The following is a 26,637-nucleotide window of genomic DNA, read 5'->3' as shown; positions in this document are numbered from 1 at the left end:
TGACAAATTGTATTAATATTTGTTATTAGCCATGTTTTGTTTTTATTTTGTTTGTTTTTTAAAAGCAGTGTTCTGAAAATTACATTTTAAAAATGAATGAATTATAGTTCAATACTTTACCAAAAAAGCAATTGAACTACTGACGGAATTACTCTTCAATAAATGTAATTAATTACTAGAGCAAGTTATTATTGAACAAAAACTTCAACTGTCTGGTATTTGCAGTTGAAATATATTTCATATAATGTGTGTGTGCTTCTAAAAGGCGTGGCTTGTTGGCGAGTGAAGTCATCATTGAGGGTTTCAACGGAGTCGTGTTTGTTTAGCTTTAGCCGTTAGCAGTGGCAGTGTGCCGGCTATGACGCCAGCGCCTTCGGATCTTGGTTGCGTCTTCTTTTGGGTAACAAAGAGATTGAATGCACTTCCATGGCTGTCATATCTTCTTGTCAACAAACGGTGTATTGTTTGGATGGCAAGTTTGTCACTTCAGTCATTGATTTCGTGTTCAATATTCCCATCGTGTCATGAATGGTTCTCGCAACATTTCAGCAACTTTAAGAAGTTGCTGAGATGTTGATCTTAAAACAATATATTACATTGAAAGCAGTTCATAAAAGGTGTGCTGGTTTTCACAGCAAATTAGTGTCCTTGGGAAAACAATAGCAATGTTGTTTTTTCAGATACAATTCTGGGGATTACTGCAAATGGAGAAACGTTGCTACTTTTATTTTGACCGTGCATTGTCGCTTGTCAACCATGTGAAGTAAAAGTGCGCCTTTGTTTGTTTTGTGACCTGCTGGCCCCACAGGCGGCTCCCGAGGTGTGGGTTTCATCCGCTTTGATAAGAGGATAGAAGCTGAGGAGGCCATCAAGGGTCTGAACGGACAGAAGCCATCAGGTGCAGCTGAGCCCATCACGGTCAAGTTTGCCAACAATCCCAGCCAGAAGACCAGCCAGGCCCTCCTGTCGCAACTCTACCAGTCCCCCAACCGCCGATACCCGGGCCCCCTGCACCACCAGGCTCAGAGGTTCAGGTGAGTACTGGAAGGAGCTTCAATTCTGAGTTATTTTTCAGCTTAGTGGACTTTCCCAACCTTGGCCAATGACACTGATACACATACTTATCACACTTCAACCACAGCTCTGTATTCATTACAAAGGTCCTGTTCTGGTCTGAATTCGGTTTCTTTTCCCCCGATGGTTTTGGTTTCCTTTTCATACACGGAAAATCCCAGATCCATCAAAACAAGTCACGTGACGTCACTCTCTTGCCTTATTGGTCACAAGGTCGTAAACAGGAAGTGAGTGAGGCCTCTATTTACGTAAAAGTGCAAAGTGGATGAGGTGTTGATTGACAGCAGGTGATAATACTGCAAGATAATTGAGGGGTGCACAGAAAAATCGATTCATATTCGAATCACGATCCTTATTTTTTTAACCCGATGCTAAATCAAGTCATAATTTTCCTAAATCGATTTCAAAAGAAATTATATATTATTACACCTACCAATTATATATACACGTTAGGTCAGGAAAAAGCACAAAGGCTATTTCATCCCTACAAGCCTGTTTCGCAGATGTCCCTGCTCTTCAGGGGATTTTTTAATAACATTTTTTTTTATATAAATATAAAAATCCCCTGAAGAGCAGGGAAACCTATATGTTTATATACACACACACACATATGTATATATACATGTGTGTGTGTGTGTGTGTGTGTGTGTGTGTGTGTGTGTGTGTGTGTGTGTGTGTGTGTGTGTGTGTGTGTGAGACAATCATTGGTACTTTAACCACGACCAATCAGGAGTCTTGCTCAAGGACACAACAGGTGTCACGAGGTTGGTAGAAGGTGGGGATCGAACCAGGAACCCTCAGGGTTGCTGGCACGGGCCACTCTCCCGACCGCGCCACGCCGTCCCCGACTGGGCTGGGCAGTTATCATAATCAGCTTACTGTTAAATGATAAATACATCATTTTTGTATTGAATTAATACAATATTTTAACACCAGCACAAAATCGGTATGGATTCAAACGTGAAAGGTACCATCCCTGGTGTTGTGTGACATCCAAGTTCAGTCTATGAGTTTAATGGTAGCCTTGGACCGCCGCACAGTACTGGACTGCGTAGGTTGTCTTTGAAGTTTGTCTTTGAAGTCTGTGGTATCCAACGTGAATCCTCTTGTCAGCTGGATCCGTGTATGTTCCGTCCTAAACACTGATGCTAAAGCGACATCTCGGGCAAAGTGCTATCTTCTCAAGGTTTCTCTTGTCCAACGGTTTATTTACACACCAGGTGTGAACTCAGCACCAGGTGCAGGTCTCAGTATAGCGCCGGTTTACCGACATCAGAGAAGGGAAGCTTCATACGAGACTGTGGGGGTTCTGTCGTTCACATTTGTGTTTGTGTGTGTGTTTCCCTTGGTTTCATCACCCTGCTATTTCCTGAACCCTTGGGCAACAATGCATTGACTGAAAGAATTTGTCCTCCATGGACATAAAACTCCCATCCTTCAGTGATTTGTACCACGACGCCAACTCGGGTTTGAAAGACCTCATTGCATTGTTTGCTGGGTTAAGAAATGCAGACGCCATCGGTTCTCGGTATACCAGAGTTTCTTAAAGATACTTGTTGCTCAATTGTAATCGGAGATGTCCGATGTTATCAGCCAATAAATGCTTTGAAATGTAATATTGGAAATTATCGGTATCGGTTTTAAAAAAGTAGAATTGACATTACGACAGCACGTACAAATATGCGTGAAAACACTCCTACGGACATCACACATGGGACACTTGAGTAGGTAAGAATTGTTTTGGTTATATTGAAAAACTTGCAAATGTTGCTCGGAGTGATGGATGAAGACTCCGTACGAGTAGAACGCTATGGATGGCCAGAGGACAGAACGATACTTCTTCTTCGGGTTGAAAGATCAGTCGAAACAGAAGGGCAATGTAGCACTCCAAAAGATGTCGCCTAGATATGCCCGATAATATCAGACTGCTGATATTCTCGGCCGATAAATGCGTTAAAATGTGATGTCAGAAATGATCGGTATCGGTTTTAAAAAAAAAGTAGAATTGACATTACAACTGAACGTACAAATATACGTCAAAACACTCCTACAGACATCACACATTTAAAGGTTTAGTAGGTCGGAATTGTTTTGGTTATATTGAAAAACTTGCAAATGTTACTCGGAGTGATGGATGAAGACTCCGTACGAGTAGAACGCTATGGACGGCCAGAGGACAGAACGATACTTCTGCTTCGGGTTGAAAGATCAGTCTAAAATGAAGGGCAATGTTGTGCCTAAACATATGTCCGATAATATAGGACCGTTGATATTATCGCCCGATAAATGCGTTAAAATGTGATATCGGTAATGATTAATTACTTTTTAAAGACACCGCTGTGCGGAGTGGTACACGGCCATAGGGAGAAGTACTGAGCGCCGATAAACCTTAAAGGCATTGCCTTTGTGTGCCGGCCCAGTCGCATAATATCTACGGCTTTTCACACACACAAGTGAATGCAAGGCATACTTGGTCAACAGCCATACAGGTCACACTGAGGGTGGCCGTATAAACCAATTTAAAACTTACAAATATGCGCTACACTGTGAACCCACACCAAACAAGAATGATAAACACATTTCGGGAGAACATCTTCACTGTAACACAACATAAACACGACAGAACCCAGAAACCCCTGCAGCACTAACTCTTCCGGGACGCTGCAATACACACCTCTCCTCCGCAACCTCCTACCCGGAGACTCTGGACAAGTCGCCACCTCATCGCAGGAGTTGGATTACTAAGTCAGTGTTAATACTTTAATGGGTCCCGGTCCTTCTTGTAGTGGACAATTGGGCCCCGAGGTGAAAAAGGTTAAGAACTAAACTCCCTTTCATGCTCATTTTCACTCTGTTTGTGCTCATTTCTTACGTTTCTTCGAATTATTGTCACCTCATTCCTAAGAGTTCCATTTTGTCCCCCTGCGCCGACAACAAAAAAAAAGACACGACTTCAATGGTCACAAAACACACAAATTCCCCTCGCTCTCTCTTTCAATGACACTAAGTCGGCTGCGATGTTTCTTCTCCCTCAAAGTCGGCGGAGGGAAAGTATATTTTTTCCCCCCTTTCCCGGTGTGACACCTGAGCGATGTAGCGTGTCTGCATGTCTGTGATACGCCAAGCCAATTTACAGGCTCGGCGGGAGATCTGCCGCTTCTCATCACAAGTCACAACGGCAGGATGCCGCCTCGCCGCGTCCCGCCGCTCCGTCGCCGCGTCCTGCCACTCCGTCGCCGCCGAAACCACCACACTTTGGATTTGAGAGGCGGCCTGCAAGTGGCCATTTTTTAGTTGATCGTATTCAAAATGAGGCGGCCTCGGTTGCTGTCAGGCTCGTGCAAGCAAAGCTTGAAGCGTGACCCCGGGACGCAGAGACGGCAGGCGTGGCGCAGGTAAAAACGTGTATTTGTTGGCCAAGTACTGTGTTTTCCAGCACAACCATATAAAGCTGCAAATTTTAGGGAAAAATAATATTTTATCATATATATTATAAAACCATCTGTATAAATGAGTTATTTACACAGAAAAATTTGGTAAATGTATATTGACTTAATTGTTTCCAAAACAGTGCCTGTAACACGGCAGTAAAACGGCCGATTAAACAAAACAGAAGTTATCGTCCTGGACCCGCTAGCTGCGGAGGCTCGCTATCCAATCAGCTAAACGGACTCGATAACTCCGCGGTGACGTTTGGGTGAATTTACTGACGAATGGTCAAGTAGCAAAATATATTACCCTGAGATGTGTCCCTGAAAAATGTGCCTGAAATGCTAGCATGCTATTGTTAGCATGCATCAAATCCCAAAAACATGACTGAGGTGGAGACGGACAAAATTGGCTAAAAAAAACAAAAAAAATAGCATTCTAACAGCTCTATGCTAACATGCTAACAACGGCATGTTTGCAGTTAGCATTAGTAAAATACTAAACCATATAAAACTATACCTGCTGGCATTATAATTAATGTTAGCATGCTAAAATGCTAACTGTAATATTTGTCAAGTACCAAAATATACTACTCTGACATGTAAATGGGTTGTACTTGTATAGCGCTTTTCTACCTTCAAGGTACTCAAAGCGCTTTGACACTACTTCCACATTTACCCATTCACACACACATTCACACACTGATGGAGGGAGCTGCCATGCAAGGCGCCAACCAGCACCCATCAGGAGCAAGGGTGAAGTGTCTTGCTCAGGACACAACGGACGTGACGAGGTTGGTTCTAGGTGGGATTTGAACCAGTGACCCTCGGGTTGCGCACGGCCACTCTTCCACTGCGCCACGCCGTCCCTGTGTGCCCGAAAAATGTGTTTAAAATGCTAGCATGCTAACCTGCCTGAAAGTATGACTGAGGTGTATAGAGACAAAATTGTCACACACAAAAAGATAGCATGCTAACAGCACTATGCTAACATGCTAACAATAGAATACTTGCAGTTAACATTAGTGAAATACCAAAATGAATGACACTATAACTGCTAAATTAGATTAAAAAGATAGCATTATGATCAATGTTAGCATGTTAAAATTCTAACTATAACATGTCAAGTACCAAAATATATTACTCTGAGGTGTGTGCCCGAAAAATGTGTTTAAAATACTAGCATGCTAACGTGCCTGAAATATTTATCAAAAAAAGATAGCATGCTAACAATGGAATACTTACAGTTAATATTAATGAAATATGAAAACATATGACACTATACCTGCTAGATTAGATTGACAAGCTATTTAGTGTTAGCATGTTAAAATTCTAACGGTAATATGTGTTGAGTACCAAAATACATTCATCTGAGGTATGTGCTCGAAAAAATTGTTTATGATGCTAGCATGCTAACATAAGCATGCATCAAGTACAGAAATAAATAAATAAATAAATGCTAACAATAGAATAACTAAATAAAATAAATTACTGCTAACACTAGTATGCATTAGGAACCAAAATAAATAATTGCTAACAATAAAATAAATAAATAAATGCTGACGTTAACATGCATCAAGTACCAAAATAAATAAATCCATCAATGCTAACAATAAAATAAATAAATAAATAAATAAAAACAATAAAATAAATAAATTAAATAAATAAATGCTAAACACTAGCATGCATCAAGTACCAAAATAAATAAATCCATCAATACTAACAATGAAATAAATAAATCAATAAATATTAACAATAAAATAAATACATTAAATAAATAAATGCTAATACTAGCATGCATCAGATACAAGAATAAATAAATAAATAAATGCTAACAATAAAATAAATGAATAAAATAAATAAATGCTAACATTAACATGTATCAAGTACCAAAATAAATAAACAAATCATTGCTAACAATAAAAAAAATTTAATAAATAAATGCCAACATTAGCATGCATTAAGTACCAAAATAGATTAATAAAAACATGCGAAAAATAAAATAAATAAATGCTAACATTAGCATGCATCAAGTTCCAAAATAAATAAATGCTAACAATAAAATAAATAAATTGAATAAATAAATGCTAATATTAGCATGCATCAAGTACCAAAATGAATAAATGCCAACAATAAAATAAATAAGTAAATAAATAAATAAACAAATCCTAACATCAACATGTATCAAGTACCAAAATAAATAAATTAAATAAACAAATGCCAACATCAGCATGTTTCAAGTAACAAAATAAATAAATAAATAAATGCTAACAATAAATTAAATAAATAAATGCAAACATTAGCATGCATCAAGTACCAAAAGTAAATAAATGCTAACAATAAAATGAATAAAATAAATAAATAAATGCTAACATTAGCATGCATAAAGTAATAAAATAAATATAACAAAATTGGCACAAAAAATAAAAATAAATAAATAAATAAAATGCTAGCATGCTAACAGGTATCATTCGTCAAGTAAGAAAATATTTCTCGCTGAGATGTATACCTGCAAAATTAGCACAAAAAAAGCTAGCATGCTAATATTTGAACGCTAACGATTGTGCCGTGGGCCGCTTAATGATAAACTAGGGGTCCTAAAAGGCCCCCTGGCTGCCCTTTGGACACCCCTGTGCTAAAGTCTTGGGGGAGGTCATGGTTTTTCTTGTGCATGGTTGAGCTGGGCAGTGTATTAAAGTTGTCCATCATGAAGAAGGCCTGTAAAGTCCTGGTCCAGTACAGACTGGAGCAATAACACATCATGAAGAAGGCCTGTAAAGTCCTGGTCCAGTACAGACTGGAGCAATAACACACCATGAAGAAGGCCTGTAAAGTCCTGGTCCAGTACAGACTGGAGCAATAACACATCATGAAGAGGGCCTGTAAAGTCCTGGTCCAGTACAGACTAGAGCAATAACACATCATGAAGAAGGCCTGTAAAGTCCTGGTCCAGTACAGACTAGAGCAATAACACATCATGAAGAAGGCCTGTAAAGTCCTGGTCCAGTACAGACTGGAGCAATAACACACCATGAAGAAGGCCTGTAAAGTCCTGGTCCAGTACAGACTGGAGCAATAACACACGGAGCCCTGCAACCCCACTCCCACTTTTGGCCCTTTAACTAATGGCACTAATTAGCAAATGTTCCTTATTATTTCCCGGGCAGGAAGCAATTACAACCCGACAGATTTTGTTCTTGTTTCCCAGAAAAAGGGACAAGCACAAAAGCGCCTAATCTTCCTCTAACGAGCGCAAACAAAGGTTGTATTGTTTGTTTGGGCTGGAGGATGTCTGCTGCTGCTATATCTGTCTGCCAATCAGGAGCAGGTTGTTCCTGCGACCCAGCAGATGTCTCTGACTTCCTCTCTTCTGAGCATGCTCGATATCTGCCTTCTCCTTTCCTCATTAATTCCTCGGTCTTTCTTTGCTTCATCCAAAAGATGCCGTGTATTACGGACTTTATCATTTCACTTAGGAGAGTATTATCAATAATAGTCTCTAAAGTCCACTCCTCAGCCTTCCCGGTAAGGTTTATTCAGGTGTACTGGAGAGGAGGCTACGTCGGATAGTCCAACCTCGGATTCAGGAGGAACAGTGTGGTTTTGGTCCTGGTCGTGAAACTGTGGACCAGCTCTATACTCTGGGCAGGGTTCTTGAGGGTGCATGGGAGTTTGCCCAACCAGTCTACATGTGCTTTGTGGACTTGGAGAAGGCATTGGACCGTGTCCCTCGGGAAGTCCTGTGGGGAGTGCTCAGAGAGTATGGGGTATGGGACTGTCTGATTGTGGCGGTCCACTTCCTGTATGATCAGTGTCAGACCTTGGTCCAGTGTCGGACATGTTTCCAGTGAGGGTTGGACTCCGCCAAGGCTGTCCTTTGTCACCCATTCTGTTCAGAACTTTTATGGACAGAATTTCTAGGTGCAGTCAAGGTGTTGAGGGGTTCCGGTTTGGTGGCTGCAGGATTAGGTCTCTGCTTTTTGCAGATGATGTGGTCCTGATGGCTTCATCTGACCGGGATCTTCAGCTCTCACTGGATCGGTTCACGTCCGTAGTGTCCTTGAGCAAGACACTTCACCCTTGCTCCTGATGGGTGCTGGTTGGCGCCTTGCATGGCAGCTCCCTCCATCAGTGTGTGAATGTGGAAGTGGTGTCAAAGCGCTTTGAGTACCTTGAAGGTAGAAAAGTACAACCCATTTATACATTTGTGCAATATTGTGATAAAAGTTGGAATTTTGCTCAATAATAGTCGGGAATTTACAAGAAATGCTGAAAATGTTGGCAATTTTATGAAAAGAATCGTCGTTTATCTCGACAAAAGTCACAATTTTATAAGGCAACTTTCAAATTTTGGCAACATCATAATTAGAATGCAAATTTTACCTGGCAAAATTATTTTACTCAATAACAGTCGCGATTCTACAAGAAAAGCTGAACATTTTGGCAATTTCAAGAAAATTCGTAATTTTACTCGACAAAAGTCACAATTTTATAAGGGAATTTTCAAATGTTGGCAATATTGTAGTAATAATCAGAATTGTACTTGACAGAATTAGGACAAACATCATAATTTTACTGTAGAAGCTAACTATTAATGGCCACTATAGACTTTGTATTTTTTTTATTATTCAATTTGTCGCACTTTTATTATTTCATTATTTTCATCCTGCACTTTTAGTTTTTGTCCAAATCCCTTCACCATGTTTCTTTTGCACTATTTTTTTTAGCTTATGCATTGTTTATGTTCTTTGTTTTGTTTTTGTTCATCGCTTTTTAACCTGTAAACCAGCACTTTGGTTCAATTTTAAAATTGTTGTAAACATGCTACATAAATAAAGTTCCCTTGCCTTGCTTAGTACCGTGGTGTATTTGTTCCTCCTACGCTCACCTGGGGACCCGGGTGGTCTTACGTCCGCACCGGAAGTAGTCAAATCAGCTGTTCAACTGGCGGGTTTTTTTCAATGATGAACAGTTAAGTCTTTCTTTAACTTCTTTTATCATATCTTGCTGCCTTTGCTTTGTTTACTTTTGGATGCACATTAAATCAACCAAAAATCCTGACTTTGGAGCAATGTTCACGGACTCTAGTATTTGGCTCTCTATTAAATGCGATGGTTTTCTGTATTGTGAACATGATTTCAATCATTAAATGTTTATTTATATAGCCCTAAAATGACAAGTGTCTCAAAGGGCTGCACAAGTAAATGTATGTCCTAACTTGTTCACCGGTCCTCACATGGACAGAACTTTTCCTTGTTGATGTCCCAACAAGGTCGGAACAACAAGAACACACACACACACACACACACACACACACACACACACCTGTTTACCTGGAACATTCTCATCCCTCCCTCGCCGAGCCATTACACCGACAGAACCCTCCATCAGACCGTTTGATCCCGCCCTCTCCCGGTAAAGCAGACAGAGCCACTTCCTGGTCACATGACTGCTGCCTGTGCACTCCTTGTTTGATGCGAAGCACTCGGTGTTTGGTTCTTCTGCTGCTTGAGGGCTCCTCGGTGTAATGGGCGAAGTCTAACACAAGAACTTGAGTTCCATTGAGCAAGTCAACCATCTGGCCCGCCATTAACCCCAGAACCCTCCTTCTCTTACAGGCTGGACAATTTGCTTAATATGGCCTATGGCGTGAAGAGGTAATTCAATGCCAGATATATACATATATACATATATATATATATACATTTTCAGTTAATTCTTGTTCTTTGCCTTGTCACTTTCAGTTCCGCAACTCTTAAAAGTCTTTTTTTTTTTTCAATGTAGCAATGAAGTGTTTGTGTTTGTTTTAAGTGGTGATGGATTTGCTTTGTTTTGCTGATTCTGAGGCGTGCTGGTATTGTTTGGATGGTTGTTTGGCTTCTTTCTGTCCACAGAATGGATTTATTCTCCACTTTGATTTCTAGATGTTCCTTTTTTTCTTTGTCCTGTGGGGATTCAGGTTCCGCAGCCTTGTCGCGGCGTCCTCGCCCAGGAAAAAACAAAAAAAGATATAAATAAGGTTGTTGTTTTTTGCTGCCAATTCCGATACCGATCATCCATGAGTGAGATCGGCCGATACCAATACCGATACCAATCACATGTTAAATATAAGTCCAGGTTTCAATGGCCAGTGCTATTTACCGTCTAACAATATCAACACAATATTTAAACTAGTTCTTTATTCTTTCTTGTATTACACACAAGCATTTGAGTAAGTCAATAGTAAACAATACGTAAACAAAAACTATTAAATGAAATCCTTTAGTTTTTGCTCCAAAAAGTCCTCCTGTGTCCAGGTAATTATTCCCTGAACATGAACACAAACTACAAATAAATACAAATATCACTTTATTATCAATCATATAATGATATTACCCTTGGTGTCGACACCATCAATGGATGTATCTTACGTGTCTGGGACAATGCTGACTCACCAACACTCCTTATATTACGCTCCCTCTAACTCTTATTAATCTGCTTATTCATTTTATGTTATTAACTGCTTACTTTCTGCTGTAACGCGCCACCATCGACACGTCTTCACCTTTGCTAATCACTTAATTATTGCTTAGCAGTTAGCTTAGTCATTAACATTCCTGCTCCTGCTTGGTATGGCTGTGTAACATGTTTAGCGTCGTCCTTGATTAGGATACTTAGGATACTAAAAAATACAGACTATTTGCTAGAATGGAGGTGATTATGATTTACTTAGTGGAGCAAATTCACACACATTTAGCTGCTTGTCGCCTTTCAGCAGGGGGATTCAAATTAAATACAGTGCCGGACAGCGGGGCATTAAAAGGCATTCATCGATAGGCATTGCCGATTACGTGCCTTAGTTTTTTGTTTTTTTTTCACAAATCAGTTGAAACTGATCACCAGCCAACCGGCACATCCCTAGGATACGGGTAATTGATATCAGACATTGATCTGACATCAGCAAAAAAATTTAGTAATGTGAGTATCTGAACTTTTCCGATGCTAGCGGTCCTGCAGCGTGTTTACTTGTGCAAAGCGGAACAGCCAGTTCACATCTAAATGTCCTCAAAAAGTGCACAAAAATATGCCACTGGGAACTCGCAGCTACGCAACAGCTAAGCATTTAGAATAAATGTCCACATCAGCACATTTGTCAGTATAAACAAGTATCAAAAAGGTGTAGTTAATTATTGCTTACACAATCACGTTTCCAAGGCAAACGCGTACTAGAAATTAAATTCAGTGCCGGACAGCGGGGCATTAAAAGGCATTCATCGATAGGCAGTGGCGATTACGTGCCTTAGTTTTTTTGTTTTTTTTTTAATCAGTCGAAACAGATCACCAGCCAACCGGCACATCCCTAGGATACGGGTAATTGATATCAGACATTGATCCGATATCAGCCAAAAAAAATTAAGTAATGTGAGTATCTGAACTTTTCCGATGCTAGCAGTCCTGCAGCGTATTTACTTGTGCAAAGCGGAACAGCCAGTTCACATCTAAATGTCCTCAAAAAGTGCACAATAATAAGGTATGTTCTTGTGTTTTAGTCATTTACCAAAAATAGGCCACTAGGAACTAGCAGCTACGCAACAGCTAAGCATTCAGAAAAAATATCTACATCAGCACATTTGTCAGTATAAACAAGTATCAAATAAGTTTAGTTAATTATTGCTTACACAATCATGTTTCCAAGGCAAACGCGTACTAAAAATTCAATTCAGTGCCGGACAGCGGGGCATTAAAAGGCATTCATCGACAGGTAGTGGCGATTACGTACTTTGATTTTGTTTTTTCAAAAATCAGCCAAAACTGATCACCGGCCAAGCGGCACATCTACACTCTACACTACAAAATAATACAAGTGTTTATGATTTTTGCTGGTATCGTATGGGATCACCATCGGTATTGGCCAATACTCACTACTCCAAAATCGGTGTCGTATCGGTTTGAGATACATTATTGAAAATAAGTGGGAGTAGAAAAAAGTGTGCACTGTATGTCCCACTAAGTGCACTTGGTGGGACACTCCATGTCCCACTAAGTGCACTTGGTGAGTGGACAAACACCTCCCAGGTATCGAGCGATCCGTCTGAGCCAACCTGAATCCCCGCCAGAAACAGGAAGTGTTTCAGCGCCGATAACTCCGCCTCCGCCCGCGTTGCGCCGGCTGCCTTCATGCGTCTTTTGTCCATTTGTCCTGTCTTGTCTCCTTTTGTCCATTTGTCCTGTCATGTCTCCTTGTCTCCTTTTGTCCATTTGTCCTGTCATGTCTCCTTGTCTCCTTGTGTCCATTTGTCCTGTCATGTCTCCTTGTCTCCTTTTGTCCATTTGTCCTGTCATGTCTCCTTGTCTCCTTGTGTCCATTTTTCCTGTCATGTCTCCTTGTCTCCTTTTGTCCATTTGTCCATGTGTCCTGTCATGTCTCCATGTCTCCTTTTGTCCATTTGTCCATTTGTCCTGTCATGTCTCCATGTCTCCTTGTCTCCATTTGTCCTGTCATGTCTCCATGTCTCCTTTTGTCCATTTGTCCTGTCATGTCTCCTTTTGTCCATTTGTCCTGTCATGTCTCCTCGTCTCCTTTTGTCCATTTGTCCTGTCATGTCTCCATGTCTCCTTTTGTCCATTTGTCCTGTCATGTCTCCATGTCTCCTTTTGTCCATTTGTCCTGTCATGTCTCCTTTTGTCCATTTGTCCTGTCATGTCTCCTTGTCTCCTTTTGTCCATTTGTCCTGTCATGTCTCCATGTCTCCTTTTGTCCATTTGTCCTGTCATGTCTCCTTTTGTCCATTTGTCCTGTCATGTCTCCTTGTCTCCTTTTGTCCTGTCATGTCTCCTTGTCTCCTTTTGTCCATTTGTCCTGTCATGTCTCCGTTTGTCCATTCGTCCTGTCATTTCTCCTCGTCTCCTTTTGTCCATTTGTCCTGTCATGTCTCCATGTCTCCTTTTGTCCATTTGTCCTGTCATGTCTCCATGTCTCCTTTTGTCCATTTGTCCTGTCATGTCTCCTTTTGTCCATTTGTCCTGTCATGTCTCCTTGTCTCCTTTTGTCCTGTCATGTCTCCTTGTCTCCTTTTGTCCATTTGTCCTGTCATGTCTCCGTTTGTCCATTCGTCCTGTCATTTCTCCTCGTCTCCTTTTGTCCATTTGTCCTGTCATGTCTCCTTGTCTCCTTTTGTCCATTTGTCCTGTCATGTCTCCTTGTCTCCTTTTGTCCATTTTTCCTGTCATGTCTCCTTTTGTCCATTCGTCCTGTCATGTCTCCTCGTCTCCTTTTGTCCATTTGTCCTGTCATGTCTCCTTGTCTCCTTTTGTCCATTTGTCCTGTCATGTCTCCTTTTGTCCATTCGTCCTGTCATGTCCCCTTGTCTCCTTTTGTCCATTTGTCCTGTCACGTCTCCTTGTCTTTTCTCGCCGCCACACATGCTAGGTGTCGCATAGCCGGCGACCATTGTTGTCGTTGACGCAGGCAGCGCCACAGATGCGTTGGCAGCGAGGGGTTAGACCCGACCATGCCGAGTCAGCAAAGTTGCTTAACTCTAACGGAATGTTCTGAACTCCTGTTTCCATGCCATGCATTGGAGTGAAATTACTGCCAAAACACACACAAATGTGAGAAAGGGGAAGCAAGCTCAACCTGTAAGTTTCCGCCGTCTTCGTCCGCCATTTGACTCCCACCCTGCTTCTTCTTCTTTGTTTTGTTTTGTTTGGTGGACGGCACCATGCGCAAATAACGACGGCTTTAAATGGACTCCGCAGCACCACCTGTTGGTGTAGAGTGACAATTACGCGTGGAATATTACTGCCAAAAGTTTTAACTTGCAGAAAGTTGTTTTTATACTTGCATAAAATGCACTTGCACATTTTTATTTTATTTTTTTACTTGCAAATCGTTTTTAATTGAAGAAATTTGGGGTTTTCTTTACTTGGAAATTGTTTTTTTATTTGCAGAAAATTGTTTTTTTTACATGAAAATTGCTTTTTTAATTAAAGAAAAGAAAATGCTTTAAAATCGTCTTTAATTAAAGAAAATATTTGTTTACATGCAAATTGCTTTTTTAATTAAAGAAAAGAAAATGCTTTAAAATCGTTTTTAGTTAAAGAAAATATTTGTTTACATGTAAATTGTATTTTAAGTGGAGAAAATTTTGGGGGGATATTTGTGAATGTTTTTTACTTGCAAAAAATATATTTTTTTAACTTGCTAATTGTTTTATTAATTAAAGGAAAATAATGCTTTCAAATCGTTTTTTAATTGAAGATTTTTTATTTATTTTTTCACTTAAAATTTTCTTTTTCCATTGAAAATCATTTGCTTTTACTTAAAGAAAATAGTTTTTTACTCGGGAATTGTTTTTTAATTGAAGACTATTGTTTTTATACTTGCAAATTGTTTTTTTACTCTCAGAAAATTGTTGGGGTTTTTTACGTGCAAATTGCTTTTTTAATTAAAAAAAGAAAATGCTTACAAATCTTGTTTTAGTTGAAGAAATTTGGGATTTTCTTTACTTGGAAATCTTTTTTTACTTGCAGAAAATGTTTTTTACGTGCAAATTGTATTTTTAGTGGAAACATTGTTTTGATATTTGCGAATCGTTTTTTACTTGCTGATAATTGTGCTTTAAAATAGTTTTTTAATAGAAGAATTTTGTTTTTACTTACATTTACATTATTTTTAAACCTTTTTTTAATCAAAGAACATATTTTTTTGCTTGCAAATGAAATTTTTTCTTGCAAAAAATAGTTTTTTACTTGTTGATTGGTTTTTAATTGAAGAAAATATTTTATTTATTTAATAAAAGAAAAGAAAATTATTTCAAATTGTTTTTTAATAGAAGAAAATAGTTTTTTACTTACAATTTTTTTTTCATTGAAAACATTTTTTTTACTTTAAGAAAAAAGTTTTTTACTTTGAAATTGTTTTTTAGTTGAAGAAAACTGTTTTTATTCTTGCGAATAGTTCTTCACTTGCAGAAAATATATTTTATAGTTGTGAATTGTTTTTGTAATTGAAGAAAAATATTTTCTACTTCTACTTTTTTTTTATCTTTTCAATCAAAGAACATTTTTTTTAGCTCGTGAATATTTTTTTTTTACTTGCAGAAAATAGTTTTTTTGCTCGGGAATTGTTTTTTAATTAAAGAAATTTGTTTTATACTTGCAAATTGTTTTTTTTAATTAAAGAAAAGAAAATGCTTTCAAATCGTTTTTTATTGGAAGAAAATTGTTTTAATTGAAAAACATTTTTTTTACCTAAAGAAAATAGTTTTTTAGTTGGGAATTGTTTTTTAATTGACGAAAAATGCTTTCATACTTGCGAATTGTTTTTTTACTTACAGATAATTGTTTTTTAGTTGGGAATTGTTTTTTAATTGAAGAAAATTGTTTTGATTCTTGCGAAGAGTTCTTTACTTGCAGATAATAGCTTTTTTAGTTGCGATTAATTTTTTAATTGAAGAAAATAGTTTTTTTTAACTCAAACATGCTGGTGTTTAGGCAGTAATTTCACTCCATGCTGGCGTGCTCAATCACTTTTGTCTAAATGTTGTCTCTACAAACCCAATCAGCTGTCAAACTGGTTTATTGTTCGCTAAAACAACGAAGCGACGCATTTGGCACAACCGGCAGTGTTTTGATCGATCAGAACGGGATGAAGTGTAGCAACCAAAACAACATGAATGAGTCTAACGTGATGCAGTATTATCTGCTCTAATCGCCACCTGGTGGTTGTTAGAGCACATCGCAGCTCGTCCAGTTAGCTCCCACTCCTCCATGCTTGAGTCGCGCGAAGGATTCTCACAGGCATGAGGCCGTAAAGTGCTTCCCGCGTTCCGTTTCTCTTCCCACTCTTCTATTCTGCCCATCCAAGGCGTCTTCCCGGGCAGCTCAGGCAAAGCGGAAATTTCACTGAAAGTAACGGCGAGCTTGTTCTTGCTGAGAGACGACACAGGAAATGATTCCTGTCATTTACCGACACTTTTCTTAGGGGGGGGGGAGGGAAGGCAATTAAGTGAAGTCAACTGGGGATTGAAAAAAATGAGAGAAAGAAAAAGACGACAAAGCGACTGCGATGAGATTCAGTTGCTTTCTGCAATTTTAACTCTGGAAGTAAAAAAAAAAAAAACCCTTCATCTGCATTTATTTCAGCAGAATGGTGACGAGGGCGCCTTCAACATAAATCTACTGCACGCTGCCTTCAAACATAAATCTGCCTTCAAACATAAATCTACTCCACGCTGCCTTCAAACATAAATCTGCCTTCAAACATAAATCTACTCCACGCTGCCTTCAAACATAAATCTACTCCACGCTGCCTTCAAACATAAATCTACTCCACGCTGCCTTCAACATAAATCTACTCCACGCTGCCTTCAAACATAAATCTACTCCACGCTGCCTTCAAACATAAATCTACTGCACGCTGCCTTCAACATAAATCTACTCCACGCTGCCTTCAAACATAAATCTGCCTTCAAACATAAATCTACTCCACGCTGCCTTCAAACATAAATCTACTCCACGCTGCCTTCAAACATAAATCTGCCTTCAAACATAAATCTACTCCACGCTGCCTTCAAACATAAATCTGCCTTCAACATAAATCTACTCCACGCTGCCTTCAACATAAATCTACTCCACGTTGCCTTCAAACATAAATCTACTCCACGCTGCCTTCAAACATAAATCTACTGCACGCTGCCTTCAACATAAATCTACTCCACGCTGCCTTCAAACATAAATCTGCCTTCAAACATAAATCTACTCCACGCTGCCTTCAAACATAAATCTACTCCACGCTGCCTTCAAACATAAATCTGCCTTCAAACATAAATCTACTCCACGCTGCCTTCAAACATAAATCTACTCCACGCTGCCTTCAAACATAAATCTACTCCACGCTGCCTTCAAACATAAATCTACTCCACGCTGCCTTCAAACATAAATCTACTCCACGCTGCCTTCAAACATAAATCTGCCTTCAAACATAAATCTACTCCACGCTGCCTTCAAACATAAATCTACTCCACGCTGCCTTCAAACATAAATCTGCCTTCAAACATAAATCTACTCCACGCTGCCTTCAACATAAATCTACTCCACGCTGCCTTCAAACATAAATCTGCCTTCAAACATAAATCTACTCCACGCTGCCTTCAAACATAAATCTACTCCACGCTGCCTTCAAACATAAATCTACTCCACGCTGCCTTCAACATAAATCTACTCCACGCTGCCTTCAAACATAAATCTACTCCACGCTGCCTTCAAACATAAATCTGCCTTCAAACATAAATCTACTCCACGCTGCCTTCAAACATAAATCTACTGCACGCTGCCTTCAAACATAAATCTACTCCACGCTGCCTTCAAACATAAATCTACTCCACGCTGCCTTCAAACATAAATCTGCCTTCAAACATAAATCTACTCCACGCTGCCTTCAACATAAATCTACTCCACGCTGCCTTCAAACATAAATCTGCCTTCAAACATAAATCTACTCCACGCTGCCTTCAAACATAAATCTACTCCACGCTGCCTTCAAACATAAATCTACTCCACGCTGCCTTCAACATAAATCTACTCCACGCTGCCTTCAAACATAAATCTACTCCACGCTGCCTTCAAACATAAATCTGCCTTCAAACATAAATCTACTCCACGCTGCCTTCAAACATAAATCTACTGCACGCTGCCTTCAAACATAAATCTACTGCACGCTGCCTTCAAACATAAATCTACTCCACGCTGCCTTCAAACATAAATCTACTGCACGCTGCCTTCAAACATAAATCTACTCCACGCTGCCTTCAAACATAAATCTACTCCACGCTGCCTTCAAACATAAATCTGCCTTCAAACATAAATCTACTCCACGCTGCCTTCAAACATAAATCTGCCTTCAAACATAAATCTACTCCACGCTGCCTTCAAACATAAATCTACTGCACGCTGCCTTCAAACATAAATCTACTCCACGCTGCCTTCAAACATAAATCTACTCCACGCTGCCTTCAAACATAAATCTACTCCACGCTGCCTTCAAACATAAATCTACTCCACGCTGCCTTCAAATATAAATCTACTCCACGCTGCCTTCAAATATAAATCTACTCCACACTGCCTTCAAACATAAATCTACTCCACGCTGCCTTCAAACATAAATCTGCCTTCAAACATAAATCTACTCCACGCTGCCTTCAAACATAAATCTACTGCACGCTGCCTTCAAACATAAATCTACTCCACGCTGCCTTCAAACATAAATCTACTCCACGCTGCCTTCAAACATAAATCTACTCCACGCTGCCTTCAAACATAAATCTACTCCACGCTGCCTTCAAATATAAATCTACTCCACGCTGCCTTCAAATATAAATCTACTCCACACTGCCTTCAAACATAAATCTACTCCACGCTGCCTTCAAACATAAATCTGCCTTCAAACATAAATCTACTCCACGCTGCCTTCAAACATAAATCTACTCCACGCTGCCTTCAAACATAAATCTACTCCACGCTGCCTTCAAACATAAATCTGCCTTCAAACATAAATCTACTCCACGCTGCCTTCAAACATAAATCTACTGCACGCTGCCTTCAAACATAAATCTACTCCACGCTGCCTTCAAACATAAATCTACTCCACGCTGCCTTCAAACATAAATCTACTCCACGCTGCCTTCAAACATAAATCTACTCCACGCTGCCTTCAAATATAAATCTACTCCACGCTGCCTTCAAATATAAATCTACTCCACACTGCCTTCAAACATAAATCTACTCCACGCTGCCTTCAAACATAAATCTGCCTTCAAACATAAATCTACTCCACGCTGCCTTCAAACATAAATCTACTGCACGCTGCCTTCAAACATAAATCTACTCCACGCTGCCTTCAAACATAAATCTACTCCACGCTGCCTTCAAACATAAATCTACTCCACGCTGCCTTCAAATATAAATCTACTCCACGCTGCCTTCAAATATAAATCTACTCCACACTGCCTTCAAACATAAATCTACTCCACGCTGCCTTCAAACATAAATCTGCCTTCAAACATAAATCTACTCCACGCTGCCTTCAAACATAAATCTACTCCACGCTGCCTTCAAACATAAATCTACTCCACGCTGCCTTCAAACATAAATCTACTCCACGCTGCCTTCAAATATAAATCTACTCCACGCTGCCTTCAAATATAAATCTACTCCACGCTGCCTTCAAACATAAATCTGCCTTCAAACATAAATCTACTCCACGCTGCCTTCAAACATAAATCTACTCCACGCTGCCTTCAAACATAAATCTACTCCACGCTGCCTTCAAACATAAATCTACTCCACGCTGCCTTCAAACATAAATCTACTCCACGCTGCCTTCAAACATAAATCTACTCCACGCTGCCTTCAAACATAAATCTACTCCACGCTGCCTTCAAACACAAATCTACTCCAAGCTGCCTTCAAACATAAATCTACTCCACGCTGCCTTCAAACATAAATCTACTCCACGCTGCCTTCAAACATAAATCTACTCCACGCTGCCTTCAAACATAAATCTACTCCACACTGCCTTCAAACATAAATCTACTCCACGCTGCCTTCAAACATAAATCTACTCCACACTGCCTTCAAACATAAATCTACTCCACGCTGCCTTCAAACATAAATCTACTCCACGCTGCCTTCAAACATAAATCTACTCCACGCTGCCTTCAAACATAAATCTACTCCACGCTGCCTTCAAACATAAATCTACTCCACGCTGCCTTCAAACATAAATCTACTCCACACTGCCTTCAAACATAAATCTACTCCACGCTGCCTTCAAACATAAATCTACTCCACACTGCCTTCAAACATAAATCTACTCCACGCTGCCTTCAAACATAAATCTACTCCACGCTGCCTTCAAACATAAATCTACTCCACGCTGCCTTCAAACATAAATCTACTCCACGCTGCCTTCAACATAAATCTACTCCACGCTGCCTTCAAACATAAATCTACTCCACGCTGCCTTCAAACATAAATCTACTCCACGCTGCCTTCAAACATAAATCTACTCCACGCTGCCTTCAAACATAAATCTACTCCACGCTGCCTTCAAACATAAATCTACTCCACGCTGCCTTCAAACATAAATCTACTCCACGCTGCCTTCAAACATAAATCTACTCCACGCTGCCTTCAAACATAAATCTACTCCACGCTGCCTTCAAACATAAATCTACTCCACGCTGCCTTCAAACATAAATCTACTCCACGCTGCCTTCAAACATAAATCTACTCCACGCTGCCTTCAAACATAAATCTACTCCACGCTGCCTTCAAACATAAATCTACTCCACGCTGCCTTCAAACATAAATCTACTCCACGCTGCCTTCAAACATAAATCTGCCTTCAAACATAAATCTACTCCACGCTGCCTTCAAACATAAATCTACTCCACGCTGCCTTCAAACATAAATCTGCCTTCAAACATAAATCTACTCCACGCTGCCTTCAACATAAATCTACTCCACGCTGCCTTCAAACATAAATCTGCCTTCAAACATAAATCTACTCCACGCTGCCTTCAAACATAAATCTACTCCACGCTGCCTTCAAACATAAATCTACTCCACGCTGCCTTCAACATAAATCTACTCCACGCTGCCTTCAAACATAAATCTACTCCACGCTGCCTTCAAACATAAATCTGCCTTCAAACATAAATCTACTCCACGCTGCCTTCAAACATAAATCTACTGCACGCTGCCTTCAAACATAAATCTACTCCACGCTGCCTTCAAACATAAATCTACTGCACGCTGCCTTCAAACATAAATCTGCCTTCAAACATAAATCTACTCCACGCTGCCTTCAAACATAAATCTGCCTTCAAACATAAATCTACTCCACGCTGCCTTCAAACATAAATCTACTGCACGCTGCCTTCAAACATAAATCTACTCCACGCTGCCTTCAAACATAAATCTACTCCACGCTGCCTTCAAACATAAATCTACTCCACGCTGCCTTCAAACATAAATCTACTCCACGCTGCCTTCAAATATAAATCTACTCCACGCTGCCTTCAAATATAAATCTACTCCACACTGCCTTCAAACATAAATCTACTCCACGCTGCCTTCAAACATAAATCTGCCTTCAAACATAAATCTACTCCACGCTGCCTTCAAACATAAATCTACTGCACGCTGCCTTCAAACATAAATCTACTCCACGCTGCCTTCAAACATAAATCTACTCCACGCTGCCTTCAAACATAAATCTACTCCACGCTGCCTTCAAACATAAATCTACTCCACGCTGCCTTCAAATATAAATCTACTCCACGCTGCCTTCAAATATAAATCTACTCCACACTGCCTTCAAACATAAATCTACTCCACGCTGCCTTCAAACATAAATCTGCCTTCAAACATAAATCTACTCCACGCTGCCTTCAAACATAAATCTACTCCACGCTGCCTTCAAACATAAATCTACTCCACGCTGCCTTCAAACATAAATCTGCCTTCAAACATAAATCTACTCCACGCTGCCTTCAAACATAAATCTACTGCACGCTGCCTTCAAACATAAATCTACTCCACGCTGCCTTCAAACATAAATCTACTCCACGCTGCCTTCAAACATAAATCTACTCCACGCTGCCTTCAAACATAAATCTACTCCACGCTGCCTTCAAATATAAATCTACTCCACGCTGCCTTCAAATATAAATCTACTCCACACTGCCTTCAAACATAAATCTACTCCACGCTGCCTTCAAACATAAATCTACTCCACGCTGCCTTCAAACATAAATCTACTCCACGCTGCCTTCAAACATAAATCTACTGCACGCTGCCTTCAAACATAAATCTACTCCACGCTGCCTTCAAACATAAATCTACTCCACGCTGCCTTCAAACATAAATCTACTCCACGCTGCCTTCAAACATAAATCTACTCCACGCTGCCTTCAAACATAAATCTACTCCACGCTGCCTTCAAACATAAATCTACTCCACGCTGCCTTCAAACATAAATCTACTCCACGCTGCCTTCAAACATAAATCTACTCCACGCTGCCTTCAAACATAAATCTACTCCACGCTGCCTTCAAACATAAATCTACTCCACGCTGCCTTCAAACATAAATCTACTCCACGCTGCCTTCAAACATAAATCTACTCCACGCTGCCTTCAAACATAAATCTACTCCACGCTGCCTTCAAACATAAATCTACTCCACGCTGCCTTCAAACATAAATCTGCCTTCAAACATAAATCTACTCCACGCTGCCTTCAAACATAAATCTACTCCACGCTGCCTTCAAACATAAATCTGCCTTCAAACATAAATCTACTCCACGCTGCCTTCAACATAAATCTACTCCACGCTGCCTTCAAACATAAATCTGCCTTCAAACATAAATCTACTCCACGCTGCCTTCAAACATAAATCTACTCCACGCTGCCTTCAAACATAAATCTACTCCACGCTGCCTTCAACATAAATCTACTCCACGCTGCCTTCAAACATAAATCTACTCCACGCTGCCTTCAAACATAAATCTGCCTTCAAACATAAATCTACTCCACGCTGCCTTCAAACATAAATCTACTGCACGCTGCCTTCAAACATAAATCTACTCCACGCTGCCTTCAAACATAAATCTACTGCACGCTGCCTTCAAACATAAATCTGCCTTCAAACATAAATCTACTCCACGCTGCCTTCAAACATAAATCTGCCTTCAAACATAAATCTACTCCACGCTGCCTTCAAACATAAATCTACTGCACGCTGCCTTCAAACATAAATCTACTCCACGCTGCCTTCAAACATAAATCTACTCCACGCTGCCTTCAAACATAAATCTACTCCACGCTGCCTTCAAACATAAATCTACTCCACGCTGCCTTCAAATATAAATCTACTCCACGCTGCCTTCAAATATAAATCTACTCCACACTGCCTTCAAACATAAATCTACTCCACGCTGCCTTCAAACATAAATCTGCCTTCAAACATAAATCTACTCCACGCTGCCTTCAAACATAAATCTACTGCACGCTGCCTTCAAACATAAATCTACTCCACGCTGCCTTCAAACATAAATCTACTCCACGCTGCCTTCAAACATAAATCTACTCCACGCTGCCTTCAAACATAAATCTACTCCACGCTGCCTTCAAATATAAATCTACTCCACGCTGCCTTCAAATATAAATCTACTCCACACTGCCTTCAAACATAAATCTACTCCACGCTGCCTTCAAACATAAATCTGCCTTCAAACATAAATCTACTCCACGCTGCCTTCAAACATAAATCTACTCCACGCTGCCTTCAAACATAAATCTACTCCACGCTGCCTTCAAACATAAATCTGCCTTCAAACATAAATCTACTCCACGCTGCCTTCAAACATAAATCTACTGCACGCTGCCTTCAAACATAAATCTACTCCACGCTGCCTTCAAACATAAATCTACTCCACGCTGCCTTCAAACATAAATCTACTCCACGCTGCCTTCAAACATAAATCTACTCCACGCTGCCTTCAAATATAAATCTACTCCACGCTGCCTTCAAATATAAATCTACTCCACACTGCCTTCAAACATAAATCTACTCCACGCTGCCTTCAAACATAAATCTGCCTTCAAACATAAATCTACTCCACGCTGCCTTCAAACATAAATCTACTGCACGCTGCCTTCAAACATAAATCTACTCCACGCTGCCTTCAAACATAAATCTACTCCACGCTGCCTTCAAACATAAATCTACTCCACGCTGCCTTCAAATATAAATCTACTCCACGCTGCCTTCAAATATAAATCTACTCCACACTGCCTTCAAACATAAATCTACTCCACGCTGCCTTCAAACATAAATCTGCCTTCAAACATAAATCTACTCCACGCTGCCTTCAAACATAAATCTACTCCACGCTGCCTTCAAACATAAATCTACTCCACGCTGCCTTCAAACATAAATCTACTCCACGCTGCCTTCAAACATAAATCTACTCCACGCTGCCTTCAAACATAAATCTACTCCACGCTGCCTTCAAACACAAATCTACTCCAAGCTGCCTTCAAACATAAATCTACTCCACGCTGCCTTCAAACATAAATCTACTCCACGCTGCCTTCAAACATAAATCTACTCCACGCTGCCTTCAAACATAAATCTACTCCACGCTGCCTTCAAACATAAATCTACTCCACGCTGCCTTCAAACATAAATCTACTCCACACTGCCTTCAAACATAAATCTACTCCACGCTGCCTTCAAACATAAATCTACTCCACGCTGCCTTCAAACATAAATCTACTCCACGCTGCCTTCAAACATAAATCTACTCCACGCTGCCTTCAAACATAAATCTACTCCACGCTGCCTTCAAACATAAATCTACTCCACGCTGCCTTCAAACATAAATCTACTCCACACTGCCTTCAAACATAAATCTACTCCACGCTGCCTTCAAACATAAATCTACTCCACACTGCCTTCAAACATAAATCTACTCCACGCTGCCTTCAAACATAAATCTACTCCACGCTGCCTTCAAACATAAATCTACTTCACGCTGCCTTCAAACATAAATCTACTCCACGCTGCCTTCAAACATAAATCTACTCCACGCTGCCTTCAAACATAAATCTACTCCACGCTGCCTTCAAACATAAATCTACTCCACGCTGCCTTCAAACATAAATCTACTCCACGCTGCCTTCAAACATAAATCTACTCCACGCTGCCTTCAAACATAAATCTACTCCACGCTGCCTTCAAACATAAATCTACTCCACACTGCCTTCAAACATAAATCTACTCCACGCTGCCTTCAAACATAAATCTACTCCACGCTGCCTTCAAACATAAATCTACTCCACGCTGCCTTCAAACATAAATCTACTCCACACTGCCTTCAAACATAAATCTACTCCACGCTGCCTTCAAACATAAATCTACTCCACGCTGCCTTCAAACATAAATCTACTCCACGCTGCCTTCAAACATAAATCTACTCCACGCTGCCTTCAAACATAAATCTACTCCACGCTGCCTTCAAACATAAATCTACTCCACACTGCCTTCAAACATAAATCTACTCCACGCTGCCTTCAAACATAAATCTACTCCACACTGCCTTCAAACATAAATCTACTCCACGCTGCCTTCAAACATAAATCTACTCCACGCTGCCTTCAAACATAAATCTACTCCACGCTGCCTTCAAACATAAATCTACTCCACGCTGCCTTCAAACATAAATCTACTCCACGCTGCCTTCAAACATAAATCTACTCCACGCTGCCTTCAAACATAAATCTACTCCACGCTGCCTTCAAACATAAATCTACTCCACACTGCCTTCAAACATAAATCTACTCCACGCTGCCTTCAAACATAAATCTACTCCACACTGCCTTCAAACATAAATCTACTCCACGCTGCCTTCAAACATAAATCTACTCCACGCTGCCTTCAAACATAAATCTACTCCACGCTGCCTTCAAACATAAATCTACTCCACGCTGCCTTCAAACATAAATCTACTCCACGCTGCCTTCAAACATAAATCTACTCCACGCTGCCTTCAAACATAAATCTACTCCACGCTGCCTTCAAACATAAATCTACTCCACGCTGCCTTCAAACATAAATCTACTCCACGCTGCCTTCAAACATAAATCTACTCCACACTGCCTTCAAACATAAATCTACTCCACGCTGCCTTCAAACATAAATCTACTCCACACTGCCTTCCGCTGCAGTCAAATGGCGTCTGATTGGTTGCAGTAAATAACTTTCACAAAGTAGGATTATTTTTTTCTAAATGGAAAATATTGACAGTTAAATTATATAAAACATGTTTACTCATAAGTTGTGTTTTTTTTTTTTTACATTATCAGAGTCTTCATTATGAAAATGATGGAGGGCAAATTAAATACGTCTTTAAGTAATTATCTGAATGTGTCTTTCTTTGATTTTAATTGGACTCAAATACATAAACGTGTTATTAAATATGTCATTAATGTATTTAAGTACATTTAATGAATTAAAAACGCAAGTAATTATTTCAATAATTAAGATATATATATATATATATATATATATATATATATATATATATA

At 39.8% G+C, this 26,637-nt stretch overlaps 1 protein-coding gene across 10 annotated transcripts in view; it reads left to right on the top strand.

Annotated features, from left to right (window-relative positions):
- The window catches only part of elavl4 (ELAV like neuron-specific RNA binding protein 4), a 212,324-nt gene that overhangs the window by 181,252 nt on the left and 4,435 nt on the right, over positions 1 to 26,637 (top strand). For 7 of the 10 annotated variants that reach the window (XM_061882973.1, XM_061882965.1, XM_061882964.1 and 4 more), the window contains 2 exons: positions 801 to 1,034; positions 10,121 to 10,159. In XM_061882973.1, coding sequence (XP_061738957.1) covers positions 801 to 1,034; positions 10,121 to 10,159 — 273 coding nt within the window. The remainder of the gene's footprint in view (positions 1 to 800; positions 1,035 to 10,120; positions 10,160 to 26,637) is intronic. The other 3 variants (XM_061882966.1, XM_061882968.1, XM_061882967.1) reach the window with 3 other exon arrangements.

This window comes from Nerophis ophidion, linkage group LG22 (assembly GCF_033978795.1).
Source record: "Nerophis ophidion isolate RoL-2023_Sa linkage group LG22, RoL_Noph_v1.0, whole genome shotgun sequence".
NCBI lineage: Eukaryota > Metazoa > Chordata > Actinopteri > Syngnathiformes > Syngnathidae > Nerophis > Nerophis ophidion.
This window is presented reverse-complemented; position numbering and strand designations above follow the sequence as displayed.